Source organism: Thunnus thynnus, chromosome 4, assembly GCF_963924715.1.
Source record: "Thunnus thynnus chromosome 4, fThuThy2.1, whole genome shotgun sequence".
NCBI classification, from domain to species: domain Eukaryota; kingdom Metazoa; phylum Chordata; class Actinopteri; order Scombriformes; family Scombridae; genus Thunnus; species Thunnus thynnus.
This window is the reverse complement of record NC_089520.1, coordinates 24,658,297-24,676,061: the sequence shown is the minus strand read 5'-3', so window position 1 is coordinate 24,676,061 and position 17,765 is coordinate 24,658,297. Positions and strand designations below refer to the sequence as shown.

Here is a 17,765-nt window from a genome sequence, read left to right as displayed (position 1 = left end):
ATATGAAAGAATTTTAGATTTTCTACTGCTTATGTACATGAATTCACTTGCCTGAACCATGTTTTTGACATTAGGGGGCGCTGCGGCTTTATTTATACAAGATGAAAAGAGTGGGAATTACAGTTCTGTGGCAGGATGTTTGGCAATGCTGGATTTTCTTTATCAGATGCCTGTTCTCGGCGAGCAGTATCAAATTGACCAAATAATGAGTAGTTGCGATATTCTGGAGAGAGGCAATGGACTTATGAGTATGTTGAGGTTTGCCTTTGCCATGTGTTGCTGCTGTTACATACTCCCCTATTTCCTGTTCTCTACTTCACCCACTGCCCTGGGAACCACAGAGGCAGGTGATCCATAGATCAGGAATCCAGTTGGACTCCCAGAGTGTGCCTGTCCTGATGTGGCCTCACCAGCCTCTGGTCCGGACCCAGTCCTCTCCCGCCTCCACCTCCCTGCCTCCTCCTCCACATCCACCCCCACCCATAGCTTCCCTGTCACTGTCCAGCCCTACTGCAGACGTCCAGCTACGCTTCACCACAGGTGAGGGACATAGAAAGGTTTTCGATTGAGAAACTCTTGTGGTATACAGTATCAGTTACAATTCATGTGCGACTGGATTATGAGTCATCAAAAGCAAGGTTAAGATGGCTGTTTTGTGTGTGTGTGTGTGTGTCTAGGTCTGGTTTATGACGCTCAGATGCAGAAGCACCAGTGTACCTGTGGGGACAACAGCCGCCACCCTGAGCATGCTGGGAGGGTCCAGAGCATCTGGTCCAGACTGCATGAAAGAGGACTCAGGAGCCAGTGTGAGGTATGACACAGACACATACACACATAAGACAAGTCAATTTTATTTATATTGCTTAAAATCACAAATGTGCTTCAGAGGGCTTTACAATCTGAACAACATATAACACCCAGAGTCACTATTATAGACAGCATATATGTGTGTGTGTGTGTGCAGCGTATCCGCGGTAGGAAGGCCACTCTGGAAGAGCTGCAGTCAGTCCATTCAGAGAAACATGTGCTTCTGTACGGCACCAACCCTCTCCACCGCCTCAAGCTGGATAACCGCAAGTTGGCTGGTAAGATGATAATAATAATAATAATAGTACTAAGATGATGATGATGATGATGACAAATATTGAATCACATCAACAATTTCCTGCAGGAATCTTGTCTCAACGGATTTTTGTGATGTTACCATGTGGAGGAGTTGGGGTGAGTGTTACATACACACACACGCTCACACACGCTCACACACACATCACAGACCCCTTTAAAACACAAGTCATGTGGGAATCTTTCCACTTATCTAATTGCATTACTGAACAGCAAACATTACATGGCTGATTATGCCTCATTACACAATTAAGCTAATAATACTACAAATTACTAACGCTATTGTTTTTGGCTGAGATAACTTTGAAACCCAATCAGAAATCAAAGGCTGTACAAAGGTGAGAGATGTGAGAAAGACAGAGGAAGCCGAGAAGAAGAGGTTACACAAAGAGCTTGTAGCTTGGAGGGTTGCGTGCCAGTGAAACTGGATTTTATTTAGAGGGAATGGTTATGGAGAAACAGGGAATGAGGGTACAGAAGAAGAAAAAGAAGATTAAATGTGAAGGTATGAGAACAGAATGGAGAAAATTAAACAAAGGACAATGAGAGAAGGAACAATGGAGAGGATAAAAAGAAGACAAAAGACTTCTCTCCTTTGATAGTGTGAAGCACAGGTAATGATGCCCATGAGAAACTGTCGTGAAGCACAACAAGAGCAGAAGAAACAGATAAGAGGAGAAGAGAGGAGAGGAGGCAGGAAAAGAAGAAGGGGGCTGGGTGTCAGTTGATAAGACGACTGATCTGCCTGGATTTCCGGCCTTTGACTGCTCTGGTGAAGAGGGGTGATTGGAACAAGATGGCAAAGTCTGTGATAAAAGAAATTCCTCTGATTTCATTGTTCCACCGCAGCACACCACCAGAAATGCAAGTTTAAAACACACAAGTCTGGGTTTATACTGAGAATGGATGCAACAAAGAGAAAGACGATGTCAAGAAAATTTTTGAAAAGGGTGACCTTCTCAGCAGCGAGTATCCACATACATTAAAGTCATTCATTTTCCATTATTTACTTTATACAGTATCTCAGAGTAATAATAAATACTGTTATTTATTATTTCAAAATAGGAGCAGTGCAGTCTAAAGTAAAACTCAGTTACTGTAATGAATGCAAATCCTCATAGACAGAACTGTTGATTATAGACTCAGTATTGGCCAATGGCAACACATTGAAATACAATGTGGTAAACTTGCTGACTTTTCTGTCAAGATATCAACATCTTCAAAAAACATCTTTGGCAGACTTTTGTACTGACTTGACTTGATTCAGACTACTTTTCATTAGTCAATAACAGAAGAAATTAATAACAGCTTCCTTAGCTCTATCACTGTGGTCCAGTAATCCTCAACTAATCACTGTCTTATCATTGTTTTACTGACAGGTAGATATTGATACAATCTGGAATGAACTTCACACGTCAGCAGCTTCCCGTATTGCTGCAGGCTGTGTCACAGACTTGGCATTGAAGGTGGCACAAGGAGAGCTGAAGGTGTGTTTTTGTTACCAAATATCATATGAGCTATGTGTTTTCTCAGGAATTTCAGTATACTTTAGTAGATCCCCTGGATATTTCAGCCATTGTTTATAATGTTAAAGGTACAATATCTACAACAGCACAACCAGGTGTAAGCTTAAAGATGCCAACCTTTTCAAACTGACGTCTGGTTCATGAAAGCAACAAGGTGTTAAGGTTTTTTTTTTTCTCCTCTCACAGAATGGCTTTGCAGTGGTGAGGCCCCCTGGACACCATGCAAGCCACTCCTCTCCTCTGTAAGTACAGCAGCATGCACACATACACACACACACACACACACATACCAAGAGCCAGGAGGTCTCTGCAAAGCGTTTCAAAGGATTTATTACAGATCAGCTACACTTCTGAGCAAGAGAGAGAGAGTGAGAGAGAGCCTATGTCTCTCTATCTTAATGTGTGTGTGCCTGCTGAGTTTTTTTTTGTGTGCTACCTGCCTGATGCTCGAGGCAAACTACCTCCTCCACTCAGTTCCTTTTAAGCTTTCAAGACACAGTGCAAAGCACCTCAAAAGAAAAGTGCACGTGTGTGTGCGTGTGTGTGTGTGCACGCTGTATGTGTGTGCATGGATTTTGTGTCAGTCTTTGATAAGAGACATTAGCCAAGTAACCACATTCAGCTGGAGCTGTGTGTGTGCTCAGCAGTGCTTGTCACCAGTTATTTATGGGATGATAATGACTTTTCTTGATGAGCAGAGTTTGGACAGCATATACGATAGACCGTCCACACACACACGCTTGCAGTTTTACGACCCATGCTGACACTGCCACCTCCAACATTCCTCCATTGTTTTTCATACATCAACAGTTTTTTTTTTTGCATACCTTTACTGTAGACAGTAAGTGTTGAGGGAACTGCTGCGCCAAGCTATGAGTTCATTTCTCTGAAATCATCTCACACGTCCCGCCAGCAATTCACACAGTGTTATTATTTGGAATGTGGAGTGAATTTTATGATAAGCTCGGTTTTCTGTTTGTCACAAAATTTGTGGGTTCTGCATTTCTCAGGAGTGCAGGGATTTTTGACTCAGCATAATGTTCCAATATGAAAAGCCATTTTTGTTTGTCAGCAGTGGAAGATGAAATACAAAACAACCTGAAATAAAACATAACTTATTTCTCAAATATCTGTCGTAAATGTTTGTGCGGCAACAGTTTCCCTCAATGACTTGCACATTAGAGTCAGTGCTGTGACAGTCACAACCTGGACTGAATAGCCGCCACATGACGCCACATAACTGGAGACATGTCTCAGAGGTTCCTAAGGTCCATATGGTGATTCTGTGATATTAATTTGCTGAAGATGTCCTGATAAACACATGTGGCTGCCTCCTTTCTGTTTGTCCACAGGGGCTTCTGTTTCTTCAACTCTGTGGCCATCGCTGCCAAGCAACTCCAACACAAACTCAACGTCAGCAAGATCCTCATTGTGGACTGGGTGAGGACCCACCGCATGACCAGCATCACTGGTCCCCACATGGACAGGAATAAACACACACTCACAAGCACAGGCTCACAAATGTATTATGGGCACAAACAAGGTCCCAGAAGCAGAGCAACAGTGTACAGTAGCACTCTTATTTATCATTTAGTTCATTTAGATATTGTTATCTCTGGCCTCCATATGTGATCTGAAAACTGTCACATATGCTTATAGAAGACACGGAGTCACACACAGTCATATGAACGCACACCTACACACGCACGTGCAGATACTGATCCTGAGCCAGGTCGTCATCTCTGTTCTCCATCTGTGTGTATATGAGTCTGCACCATGTCTTTACACACATACTGTCTGACATATTACTACATCAAACACTAATTACTACCTGTTTCATCAAAAAGTTTCAAGATTAAAAAAACATGTTTGCAGTTGACAGGGAAAAACTTTGCGGGTTTTACAGACCCAGCTCTCTGCTTTTTGGATCATGGGTTTTATGTATTGTTTATAATAAAAAATTGGATAATACAATTACATCTGTTATAGAGTTTTTGTGATTTGCTATTATTTAGATTATTTTCTAACCCATCAAGTTTTTCGTTATGTGTGAAATACCTGCCTCAGTCCTCAGCAATATCCTAACCTGTCATCCAATCATTGTCCAGGATGTTCACCATGGCAACGGCACCCAGGAAGCCTTCTACGATGACCCAAGTGTCCTTTACATCTCTCTACATCGCTATGACAATGGCAACTTCTTTCCTGGTAGCGGACATCCCAGCGAGGTTAGTACAAAACGATCCCTCCACAATAGTGCTGTGCTGTTTGCCTGTTTTTGTTTGTGTTGTCGTGGTGATGTCTGCTGTGTATGTGTCTGTGTTTATGTCTGCCTACATGTACACAAAACACAGTAACTTAATAGCCTTTATACAACAGGTTCACCATGTAGAGAACATTCTGCATATTACAGTAATACAGCCGCTGTTTTCTTGATACAGAGTTCATAACAATGCCACCCATGTCTCATGTGAAGATAGATATGTTGGCATAGAAATTTGGTAATTATGTGATTCTAGTGGGAGATTAGGGAGCTCAGGAGCCTTGTGTTTAGCATTTACTTGTCAAAACAGGAAGAATGATTGTAACAATAAATCGAGGAATAATCTGCGTGATTTAAAGCCCAATTATAACCTCAATTTGGTTGTGATGACTGATTTTCATGTCAAAGTCTGCAATGCTCAGGAAAAAAAATAGGACAGGTTACTATGGATCTGTTATCTCATAGAGTAAAGGGGTTTAGGATTGAAATAATCTGTTTACGACTGAGCCTAAGACCCGTCAGAGTTGTCATGATACTTTTTCCGCTGGCATCTGAACAACCTGATGTGGTAACATGAGCTATATACATCTGAACTAAAAAGGGCTTGTGTACAAGTGTTAACATAAATCATTTAAATTACAATCCAAATTATCATGTTAGCTCTTTCACTTTTGTCCACTGTCGTGCATGTCTTGTTGTTTCCAGCATAAGATTTTCACTTACTCAACACAGAATTTCGTAATGCTGCAAATGTGTTTATCCAGTGAACTCAACGTGAGCAGATCACACAGTGTCTGTGTGTGTATACTGTAGGTTGTATTTCCCTACTTCAGTTTATTTGAGAAACGTCAGTGCTTTGGAAGTCAGAACTTCACAACAGGATGTGTACAGTGGAATTGCATGCCTATGTTTGCATACAGGAAATTGAGATGCCTATGAATTCTGCCTGCGGTCTTACCAGAAACCAAGTGTGATGACTATCCCAAGTCAGATGAATTGACCCCAACCCACGGTGGCATTCACCACCCATTCAATCCCCCACATGCCCTCCTCTTATTCTCCCATTCTCCCCCACAATAATGAGGATAAAATAGTCAATGTTTTCCCATAAAATCCCCTGATGAGGGACGGTACATAAAACGCTCCGCTCGCTTGGATGTGGCTTTGCCTTAAGTGGCCCCTCAACCTCTGTTGAGCTGTGTGGTAAACCTCTGGAGTCTCACTGTCCCCCGTGTAGGTATATAACACACCATGGGGTAGGGGTGTGATGTCATAGCCATAACAGAGAGTGCCGAGTACCACACAGAAACCAGCGAAGGCCTAATCCAGTCCAGCAACTCTTGAAACATGAAAGAGGACAGAGAGGAGTGCAAGAGACTTGGAGCAATAGCAGGAATTGTGTTGAGTGTTTGTGTGTGTGTGTGTGTGTGTGTGTACGTGTGTGTGTGTGTGTGTGTGTGTGTGTGTGTGTGTGTGTGTGTGTGTGTGTGTGTGTGTGTCCCCGCATGCATGTGCGCGTACATGCGGGTACATTACCAGTTGGCAGAGGACGGGAGGCCTCATGTGTTTTTCGTTTGCCCTGTGAACATCCCGTCCACTGAGAGAAGAATGGAGACAGACGCTCTGCGATGCTCATCAGCATTCTTTCTCTTTCAAGCATCCTCTCACACCCATACACACACACCCATAGACACACACACATATACACACACACAAAGGAAATTACTGCGCCTTGTTGCCAAGAGTGTGTCAATCAGCCTCCTCTCTCTCCCCTCAAACTGACACATTGACTGATGGTGAAAGGCTCAGAGAACAGCTAAATGGCTGCTAGCAGGACTACAAAGAGAGAGGCAGGAATCCTTAGACCTTCTTTCCAAGACCCGGGCCTCAGTTCACTCTCTGCCCCAAATATGTGAGGTCAAACTGAGAGGAGCTCCCTCGGCTCTGCCTGGCATTTTAGGGAGAACGCTCCAATCTCAATACCGCAAAAAAATCCACTAGAATAATGAACAGTATGTTATAAAATGTTAATGTAAATGTGTAGTATAGAGTAGTATACCATGCGTGTTTTATATGAAATGTCATATATACCATACTACAAAGCTTTTTTAATTTTAAATATAATAATAGTACATTTTACAACATACATTATGTGATTCTAATGCATTGTTTTTTTTATATATCAGGCAGCACTTGCCAAATGTGAAATATTTCCCAATATAGCTGTAGCTTAAAGCTTGGGAATCATAAACGGGTGTAACTCTGTTGTGGCTCAGAGTGATTTATAAGCCATTTGACAAATTGTATCAAAATCAAAATGGAGGGACAGGGGTGTTGAATTAATAGCCATCCGTCTTTAATTTAGGAAGCATAATCACTCCCTGGTGTTGCCTTAAAGAGATGCAGTCACTTTCCCTCAATTGCTACAATGCAACGTTTTGCAACAGCGGCGCTGATTGTGTGAACATTTGACACAAATCAGTCAGTGTCATGCCGTTTCTCAACTTTCACTGGGATTTATTAACTTTGTTGACATTCACAGGGACTCTCTCTCTTAATCTCTCTCTCTCTCTCTCTCTCTCTCTCTCTCTCTCTCTCTCTCTCTCTCCCTCTCCCCCTTTCTCTACCTCCATCTAGGTGGGTGCAGGTGCAGGCGAGGGCTTCAACGTGAATGTAGGATGGACTGGGGGTTTGAACCCTCCCATGGGTGATGCTGAGTACCTGGCTGCATTCAGGTAAAAAAAAATTGACTCAACCTGCCTCTATTAGCTACATCATATTTTTTTTCATTCCGTAGCTCTTGACAATTTCAAATCAAAAATTACAGGTCTTTACTGGTGGTTTCAGCATGTTACAGCCCATTTTATAGAAATTTGATATACTTGCATATATTACTGCCAACTATTAAACAGATCAAAACATAGTTTTCATATTGGTGTTTCTCTACCTTCCAGGCAGCCATAGGTTTGTTTATCAATGCAGAATGAAAATCAACTTGCAGAGACTTAAAACAGCTTGAGATACGTGTTCAACCCCCACAGCATCACATTAGTATTTAATTTGTCAGACTTACATTAGTGTTGCTTGTAAGGGTTTCCGGTTTGATTCATTCAAGTATGGATGTGGATATGAATATATGGATGATTCAAATTTTTGTTATTTCCTGATGTGTAAAATGTCTAAATCAAGTTATCATAATATGCATAAAAAGGTTACTATTAGTCAAAAAATAATATAGATGATAGCTACATTAGTCACCTTGGCAGTCTGCTATACTGTTAAGTGAACAGCTGATTAGTTACACTACATAAACAGAAACACAAACAGCAGGAGCAGATAAATTAGTGTTCTGTCTGTGCTGAAACTGATTATTAAACTGGATATCCATGCTCTATTCAGTTGAAACATCTGGTACTGACAGTCAGTAGCTGTATGGGATAACATGGATTTTATGCATGTGGTGCAGGTCTTTTATTATTCTTGCTTAACTGTCCTGCCCCTACGTTCATATTCTGGTTGAAACTTCTGTGACTGCGCCTGAGGGTTAAAAAATGAGTACAAAAATGTGACAACATAATACACCAAGTAAACTTGTTCCTATTTCAACTTGACACTCTCTCCACTATTAAGCAAAGTGATTATTTGCTAATCAGCAGTCAATCAAATGATTGGCGATACTGTCAAGTGTGTTATTCACGTTAAGTCACTTACAGCTTCAGTGAAGTACAGTGATGTCAGTAAGCTAGTTTAATTGATAAAATTGCCAAATTCACAATGGCCGCATAAAACAGCCAGGCTAAGAAAAGGCAGAAAACACACTCTTTTGACAAGAAATAGGAAAGCTTGTTTTCTTCCACCAATATAAATAATAAGTGTTTGTGCCAGGACAACAAACCATAAGCCATATTTTTCTCCTCCTGGTTTAAGCCCTCTCTTAGATATTGGAGTTTGGAATATCCCATCTGCACTGGAACACAACACCTGGCAGACTTGCATATTTTTACTGCATTACAATGCTAGGATACTGTAATGTTGAATCCTGTTCAAGCAGGTTTAATGATTTCCTCTGAAAAATGTTTGTCAGTAATCAACGAAGAGTCAGTTGTAACTTTGCATTAATTGTTGAGCTAAAAACCAAACATCAGTGTGTTACTGAGACAAACCTTTGCACTCACCCCACTTTTCATTTCATTCAGGCTATTTTTCCTGAATGAAAAAGTGTTGGTTCTACTCTATACTGTAATGAACTCAGAGTGTTTCTGTTAGCAACACTGGCTCGCCACCAGATGATGAAACAAAATGTGAGCTCTACATGGTGCTTCATGCAGCACACTCAGTGGGTGGGCCCCTCGTCAAAGGAAAGATGCTAATGAGCTAACCCGTACTGGTAAAAAAAAAACCCATAGACCCAATAGGCAGGCTCAGAAACACTAAGTCCAGTGTTTACTGGAGCTCTGGATGGTAATTAAGGAACAATTGGTCCTTTCCTGAGCAGCCGCCTGGTTTTGGTATTTTTCATCCAGTTTGGGAAATGGCAAGTGTTTTCATGTGTAAAACTTCCTCAGCAAACCACACTGTAGTACTGTACCGTATTGTGTGTTACCCCTACAAACTCTACCCTACAGTATATCAAAGTACCTTGGAGAAGAAGGAGTATCCTGGTGGTCCAGCGGTTTGAGGCACATAACCTCAGCTTTAGCTGTGATGTCTGGGGTGCATATCCGGCCAAAGACCTTTGTCACATGTCATCATGCCAGGGAACAACCCCATATTTACTGCCACTATAAACTTTCTAATTAAGACCTAAAGTCAACAGTAATAGTCAAACTTTGCAAAACTGCTGCAAGATAGTGAAGATTTTTAGGAAGTGAAATGAACAAAACAGCACAGGAAGGGTAAAAAAAAGGTTTTCGTAAAAGCACACACAGCATGAAGGTTTGAATGCTTTTTCAGTGGACTTTGCCACCATTCTGTGGATCAACTGATGCGAATAAATGCATAACATGCCATACAGACAAAATTTAATGCATCATGAATTCATGTTTATGCAATTAAGTATCTAATCCGGTGCCAGTTCTGTAATTCAGTTTGAATACATAATTTAGACGACAGGGTGTTCCAGACTGTGTGTTTTTCTTCAGGATGGAACAGAAAACTAGCCAGAGTGCGGTCGTTGATGATGTGCGTCTCTGTTTTTGGGTGTGTGTTAGTGACAGGGGAAATATTGTGGTTCAGAGTGGTGGTGAGACTCTAGTACAATCAACAGAAAACTCAGCTGCGTCGAGATTAAGTGTCATGACGTAGTGGCGTGTATGTGCGGAGGACTACCAAGGTGGTCAGAATTTAAGGTCAGTCTAATCACCGGTAGCACAGCACACACATGAAACACCCGGTTTCAAAGGAAGGGCACGCACATGTGCTGTACCAGTCAAAAGTTTGGACACACTTTCTCATTCAAGTGAATGGAAGGTGTGTCCAAACTTTTGACTGATACTGTATGTATTTTAACGTGTGAATTGCACCTATTTGTGCATGCACATATTTCCCCGTGCATTTCTAGGTGGCTACTGCCGAATGATGAACTATGGAGGAGAGGAGAATACAGGAAAGGAGAGGAGAAGAAGTGGGGGGTGCATTGTTAGGGAATCCAAAGGCGGCGTAATTAGGCCCAATGGATCCCAGATGGCTGGCTGTCAGTGACGTGAGAAGAGGGACGAGCTCCTAATAGGAACCAGACGCACACAAACGCCTTTGAACTGCCGCTGAGAGAGAGAGAGAAAGAGAGAGAGAATCAAACGCGGCATGGGCCGTGCGCTCTTGCTAAATAACTGGCAGCGGGAGAGGAGAGGAAGTGAGGAGGAGAGGATAGAAGCGAGGAAAGTGGTCTCCCCTGAGTAGAGTGTATAGGGGTGTCTCAGTACAGATATGTCAAGGGTCTCATTTTTATCTGCTTGTGTCACTCGCAAAAACATAAAATTTTCAGTGTTTCCCACCTGTCTTAAGTTATGTGATTCTGACCGTTTTTTAAAAAAAAAATCTTTATATATCCAGGAGAGGTTTGCAGAGTTTGCATGCTTCTTTTTTTCAGCAGTGCTCTGCTTCACATTTAAACAGTTGCACACATTCACACCTGGGAGCTACCCCTACCTACTAGTGTTGGCCACTTACCAAGAGTGGATCAAGAACAGAGATCAAGCACTTGGAACATGGCCGTCAGTAATTGATCTTTCATCATTTTCAAATGGATGGAGTTTACAGTGAAGTAAATGTTAACAGTTAACAATCCAGAAAAATGTGCCAGTCGCAAATCAATCACCTCAACCTTGCAGTGATTGCAGTTTGATATTTTTTTCTTTACAGGCAACTTTAAATTCTCTTTATTACAATAATAAATCATTTCCAGTCTATTCTGATCTTACATCATTGCCAGAATGACTTCCTCTCGCAAATTATTATATTTTACTCACTGTTCCCCACTTCTCATCTCCCCACAAATGTACATGCATGTAATTTCAGCAAGGCCACAGCGCTTGAGTAAATGTACATGTGAAGTGAACATGTTTGGTTTACAGCATGTTGTTTCCTCTGTTCCTCCTCAGAGCTGTGGTGATGCCCATTGCCCACGAGTTCTCCCCTGATGTGGTGCTGGTGTCAGCCGGCTTTGATGCTGTCGAAGGACATTCGTCACCACTGGGAGGCTACAAGGTCACAGCCAAGTGTAAGGCTCAGTCAGCCCCTCATTCACATACAGCACACACTCACATTAGCATCCTCTTACACACAGACGTGGATTTATTTATGAATAAGCATTAATATTACACAAAGCGCAGTCTGAAATCCATCACACTTATTTATACATATCTATACTCTTCAAACTCTTAATAAATTATTTGCCTGGTGTAGGTGAAGAAGAGTCTCAGTTTCCCAATTGACATCTGCCTCATACAGAAAAAGAATATTTATATATAGAATATTTAGCTGTTCTGCATTTTATGTTAGTATCTTCATTTTGAATGCAGCATAAAAGCAGAGACCAAGCTAGCTTGTGTTAATAAATCACTCCAACTAATGTGTGGGACAAATAGCAGAATGATGAAGCTTAATTTATTAATTTCAGGTGGATAAACACTCTTTAAAGCTGAACTACTTCAAGTATTGATGCCAGACATTAGCATCAGTTGAGAAGCTCAGGGTAACACAGGAGTTTAGATCAAAACAAACTCACTTTGGAGAGAAAGTAAAGGAACTACTTATTACTACTTTATTCTTCTTCTTGTCCTTCTCTTCGAATTCATACATTTAATCATAAATGATGGTCTGAATTGGATAAAGGATATCTACAAGAACAGTAGCACCACACTTTTTAATCACATTAATCCATATGTTTGGATAAATAGCTGTCCAGTTGATGTCTGGCTCAACCTGTGTGTGTTTGTTTTCTACCAGGTTTTGGCTTCCTGACCCGTCAGCTGATGTCACTGGCCGGGGGTCGGGTGGTACTGGCTCTGGAGGGGGGACATGACCTCAAGGCCATCTGTGATGCCTCTGAAGCCTGCGTCAGCGCCTTGTTGGGCATGGAGGTGAGATGTGTGTGTGTGTGTGTGTTTGTTTGTTGTTGTTTTTTTGCATACATGGAATCTGTAGAGATATGCTGCATCTTCTCACCACTGGCTCCGCGTCGTTTCCCAGGTGGAGCCTCTATCCCAGTCCGTGTTGGACCAGAAGCCTTGTGAAAACGCTGTGCAGTCGCTGCAGAGAGTCATCCAGGTTCAAGGTGAGAAGTGACAACTGAGCGAAACAACAGCATGTAGCATCGGCGACATGTCAATCAGCGGGTTTACAGCACTGTGTGAAAGTATAAACATACACAGTTTGAAGTGGTCTGCGCTGTTAAATTTGCTGCTTTATGGATCTCGGACAAAGGCAGTTTAAGAATTCTAAACAACTCGCAGAACAAATGATCTGCACATTGTTGCTGGTTGTTCAGTTCAAGACTGCAGAGCTGTTTGAGAGATTTGAATTTTCACTAAGTTCTAGCAAATGTTTCCGTTCTTTCTCTACAGTTTTTGATCTCTGTCTTTATCTCACCAGTAACTGTGATTTCTCCTTTTTCTCACTTCCACTTTCAGTCTCAGTGACCGTTCCTGCGTCATTCTCTCAAAGATCGGTCATAATCCGTTTCAGATGACAAGCCAATTTTATATTCACTGTTGAAATGTCGCAATAAATTCGACAATGCGAACAGTTTTCCCATTGGCTGATTTGAAATGAATAAACAGGTTTCTTGAACGTAAAATAAAAAACACACATCCAGAAGAAAAATGTGTTTTCAAGAATTGAGCTGTACTCGGCGAGCTGGTATCGCTCTGTAAGGGTTGGCTGAAGGCAGCGACTGTAATTCATGTTTTCATATGAAGATGAAAACGAGAAATACACCCGTCACTGGTGCACCACCTGAAAGTTATAGCACCATGTTCTCCAGTTTATACATGAAAGATTCAAGTCAGGTCAAGTATTTTTTTTTTTTATGCCCCAAAATTTGCTTTAGAGCAGAGAGAAGTACAGCCACTGTGCAGTCGGTACTACACCTGTGTAATAGGTGTAATAGGTAAAAAAAAAAAAATTCAGAGCAACTTTCACATTTATTGATATTTTACAAAAAGGATTTGAGTCTGATTGATCATGTTTTGAGTAAGGGAAAGCTTTTTTGGATTGCTGATCCACTTTTTAGTTTAATGATTCCTTCATTTACAATTAAAAGATGAGCTCTTTTATTTCTCTCTAACTCTACAAGATATTCAGCACATCATCTTCCATTGTCTATAATTTAGTCTCTCTCTTTCTCCACTTAACACAATCCTCCTTCTGTTTCCTCATCACTCCTGCTCTCTGGCCACCTCTCCTCCTTTACATCCCTGTCTCCCATCCCTCCCTCCAGCCGTCCCACCCACACACAGACAGACACACACACACACACACACACACACACACACACACTCTCACACGGCCTCCCTGGCTCCAATTATCTTCAAACACTTCTCTGGCACACGACCTTCGCAACATCCCCTCCTGATTGCACACAAATGTTATCCCAACCAAATTAGATTAATTAAAAATATTTGCAAAGCCACAAAAATGTTAAGCCCATAATTTAGGCCCCGGGGTGAAATATATGTGAGTTGCATTCTCCCATCAACACGCACAGCCAGAACACACACACTCATAGACGAACACTCACTGATTGATTTTTCCCTCCACTGCGTGTCACAGGACTCAAGCATGTCCTGAGCCTGAGAGAACATTTGAGTTTACATTTCTGAAATTATCAACATGGATATTTAGACCTCGGGCTGTTTATATCATAGTCAGTGCTTATAATCAGATCAAACGGCCACAGCCAGATGATCAAACACCAAGTAGTGCCTTTTAATAATACAGTCCAGGCACTTTCCCTCAAGGAACCATTCAAGATGAAAACAACATTGAAATACCAACGACTGAGACCATTAATCTTTCTCTTTCTCCTTCCTTCCTCTTCTCCCTTTTTTTTTTTTTTCCATCTCTCTGCTTCCTGCAGGTGAGTACTGGCAGAGTGTGAAGGACTCAGCCGCCACAGTGGATCTGTCCTACCTGCAGGCCCAGAGACGAAGGCTGAGACGGGACTCGGACAGCGAGGCCGTCAGCGCCATCGCCTCCCTGTCGATGGGAGCTATCGCCCCCGAAAGGTAAACACAAACATGCTATTTGAAATATCCCGCTTTGCCAAAATGGCCGTTATTTTTCTCACATGTTTCTGTTATCGTTTATTTAGGAAACATCCAGAAAAACTGACGGAGAAAGGCAATTCCATGTAAAGAAAATATCTCCTCACAGCTGCCTTCAACCAAGTCTCAGTGGAAACACACACAAACACACACACACACACACACGCGCACACACACACACACACAAAGATATGCATTTGGACCATCACTGGAAGCAGATGTCCTCTTCAGTTCAACCACTGTATTCACAAAAACTCCTCCACCTGCATTACTACTGGCCGCAGTCTGATTCAAACACACACTGAGGAACAACATTCATATTCTCATTACAGGATGGATCATCACTTATTGAACTGAGAGAAAGTTTTTTTTTTTTAAAAAGACACCCAGAGGCAGATTTATGAAGGATCATCTCTCTCTTGTAGCATTGGGAGCTGGCAACGCGACGTAGCATGAACACACTCTTGACAAAGCACAGCTCTGTGACTTTTTTTTTTTTTTTAACGTTCACCTTGTAAACGACTCCCACGAGACCCGCACGAGACCACTCGGACCGTCGTAACCTTGAAAGCAGGGGGGGTCAGAGGTCACCTCGGCTTACCGGAGCCAATCACTCAGAGCGGAAGGAGTCGTCCCCACAGGATGTGCCTGTGAAAGAGAGCAGACATACACTGCACTTAAAAGACGCGTCCCGCTATGATGATGTCATGTGACAAAGGTCCAATGAAGGAAAAAGATCAAGAGCTTCTCTGATCATTTTGCACTGTACGTTCTGCAATGTGAACTGGACAAAACGCAGCCATATCGCCATGTTGACAATCAAACGTCTTGTTTGCTCATATTTTTAGTTTATTTGAATATTCAATCGTTTGACCTATGGCACACATTTTTGTTTAAGAATCCAGCTACAGTGAAGCCTGAGATACATATGTTTCATATTGTTTTGTATGTCCACATATTTTCTTAAATCTTTTTTTTTTCTTCTTCTTCTTTCCTGGCCTGTCGGGCGAGCACATGCAGCATGACTCTAGACTGCTGCAGTTATTGTTATCGCTCCCCGACAGGCTAAAGAAGACGCAGCAGTCTTGATAAAGTGCATCTTAATACTGATACTGTAGTTTGTATAGAAGGCATTAGTCACAATGAAGAACTAACACCTCAAATCACCGAGGTATCAGGGGAGAAAGCGATCAGTCTGATAGAGATTCTTTACACGTCAGAAATCATCCCCCGATGCCTCAGTGCAGCGTGACCACTCAGAAATGATTGTATGTGTGACAAAGCAGATCTGCTCTGTCAGGAGGTGGATTTTGACGTTTTGGATGAGACTCATGACAATCACACACACAAAGTGCACTTGCGTTGCCCTCAGGAAATGAGGGTGAGAGTGACTTGGTTCTTAAAATCTGAACTTAAATCATGTTTGTTAAGTGGACCAGTTTTTGTACCTGTGGATGAGCATTCCTGCTGTATTTTGTAAACTTCTTTTATACTTTTATTTCTTTATTAACGAGGACAAAGCGAGCTCTCCTTTGTTCGTTACTGACTCAACGCTGTTCTGTTTACTGTCAGCGTCGGGGATGTTTAGCTCCCCGGACCAAACAGCGACATTTTAGCAGTTAGGATGGAGCAATAATACTGAGATAGTTGAATATCCACACAGTGCAATTGGACACAGGTTAAGCGCAACCAAAGTTTATGAGAACAATGTGCCGCCCCTGGACTGGCATGGCTTAAAGAACTTCAAAGACTTTGAAGAGTTTGTGAATGTTTCTTTTTTCTATCCAAACTGTTGAACAGCACCAAAAGCACAGGATGGATATATAAACAAATTCATTTCTCAAAGAAAAAAAAAAAAAAATACTACATGACTTCTATTTATACATTCAGATTCTGTCTTTGAAGTGCTCTTTGCATGTCTAACACAATTACGACGGTGCTATAGATTATTTTTTAAATGCAGTATGTTTGCTCTTTTGTTTCTTTCTTTCTTGATGTTGCATTGTGCGTGCAACCAGAAACTTGTCAAATCTTTGTTAATGTGATGAAAATGTGAAAACAAATGACGGTGAGAGAAGACTTAACGTAGGACAGTCTGATGGCAGAGTGTAGCTTTACTTAGATTTATGAGAACATTCACGACAGTGACCTGACACATCTAATGTCTTATATTTTGTCTTAATTAATGCAAATGACGTATTTTTGTATTTGATCTCAAAAATTAACCGTGTGCACACTTAGAGACCAAATTATAAGCCAATGTGCCTTGAAGTGTCATGCTGACCAACCTGTGTGAAGGTAGCCTTAACAAACTGGATCTTAATTAAAACTGCAGGCCAAGTCCAGTTTTCACATAACTGACTGCCTGATTTAGTTTCTGTACAGTGTACATAATGACTTTGTTCTGTTTTTTTTTTTTGTCTGCCTTTTGTCTTTTCTACTATTTTTGTTCCAAAAAAACCTTAATAAAGGTAAATTATATTCATTTGATCGAGATGATTTGTTTATGTCTGTTGTTCCTTCTGAACTTCATTACTCTTGTATTTTATTTAGAAAATTCACCGCGGCTCCCTCTAATATCTGAAGCAGTGAATGCTGACGTGTAATGCATTATTCCTCACATTATCAAAATATTGCACTTACATACATCATCGAGAAACATTTTATTGTCCACAGGAGCTGACACAATAAAGATGATCCAGAGCAGATGCAAATCAAGACAAAAAGAAACACGATCAAACAGCAATTTCAGTAATTATGGTTACAAATGAATCCTCTATAATGTGGCTGTAATCACTCCATCATCACTTTGGCACATTTTACAAAGTACTTTCTGCTGTTTTACTTTTTTTTTTTTTTTTTTTTTTGCATTAGTCAATGGAAATGGTCACAGCAGGTCTGCAAAGATATTTCTTAAAGCTGCAGGAAATAGAGATACATGAATCAGATTTTCTTGCATTATATAAAATAAAACTTTACACATCGCTCACTAATAACAGCACAAGTGAAGTAAAAAATAAACACAAGTGGAATAGTGGCTGAGTGATCAGTGGTTTCCCATGGACATTTTTTCATTAAAGCCAAGTGTAA

The 17,765-nt window shown here is 41.2% G+C and overlaps 1 protein-coding gene across 4 annotated transcripts in view; it reads left to right on the top strand.

Moving 5' to 3' along the window:
• The window catches only part of LOC137181814 (histone deacetylase 7-like), a 47,348-nt gene extending 29,744 nt beyond the window's left edge, over nucleotides 1–17,604 (top strand). For all 4 annotated transcript variants that reach the window (XM_067587848.1, XM_067587847.1, XM_067587850.1 and 1 more), the window contains exons 12-25: nucleotides 342–540; nucleotides 678–811; nucleotides 965–1,085; nucleotides 1,172–1,221; nucleotides 2,502–2,609; nucleotides 2,835–2,890; nucleotides 4,001–4,088; nucleotides 4,757–4,876; nucleotides 7,549–7,646; nucleotides 11,511–11,629; nucleotides 12,358–12,491; nucleotides 12,601–12,685; nucleotides 14,489–14,636; nucleotides 14,723–17,604. In XM_067587848.1, the coding sequence (XP_067443949.1) occupies nucleotides 342–540; nucleotides 678–811; nucleotides 965–1,085; nucleotides 1,172–1,221; nucleotides 2,502–2,609; nucleotides 2,835–2,890; nucleotides 4,001–4,088; nucleotides 4,757–4,876; nucleotides 7,549–7,646; nucleotides 11,511–11,629; nucleotides 12,358–12,491; nucleotides 12,601–12,685; nucleotides 14,489–14,636; nucleotides 14,723–14,765 (1,503 nt within the window). In that variant the 3' untranslated portion in view covers nucleotides 14,766–17,604. The remainder of the gene's footprint in view (nucleotides 1–341; nucleotides 541–677; nucleotides 812–964; nucleotides 1,086–1,171; nucleotides 1,222–2,501; nucleotides 2,610–2,834; nucleotides 2,891–4,000; nucleotides 4,089–4,756; nucleotides 4,877–7,548; nucleotides 7,647–11,510; nucleotides 11,630–12,357; nucleotides 12,492–12,600; nucleotides 12,686–14,488; nucleotides 14,637–14,722) is intronic.
• Nucleotides 17,605–17,765: the final 161 nt, after the last annotated feature.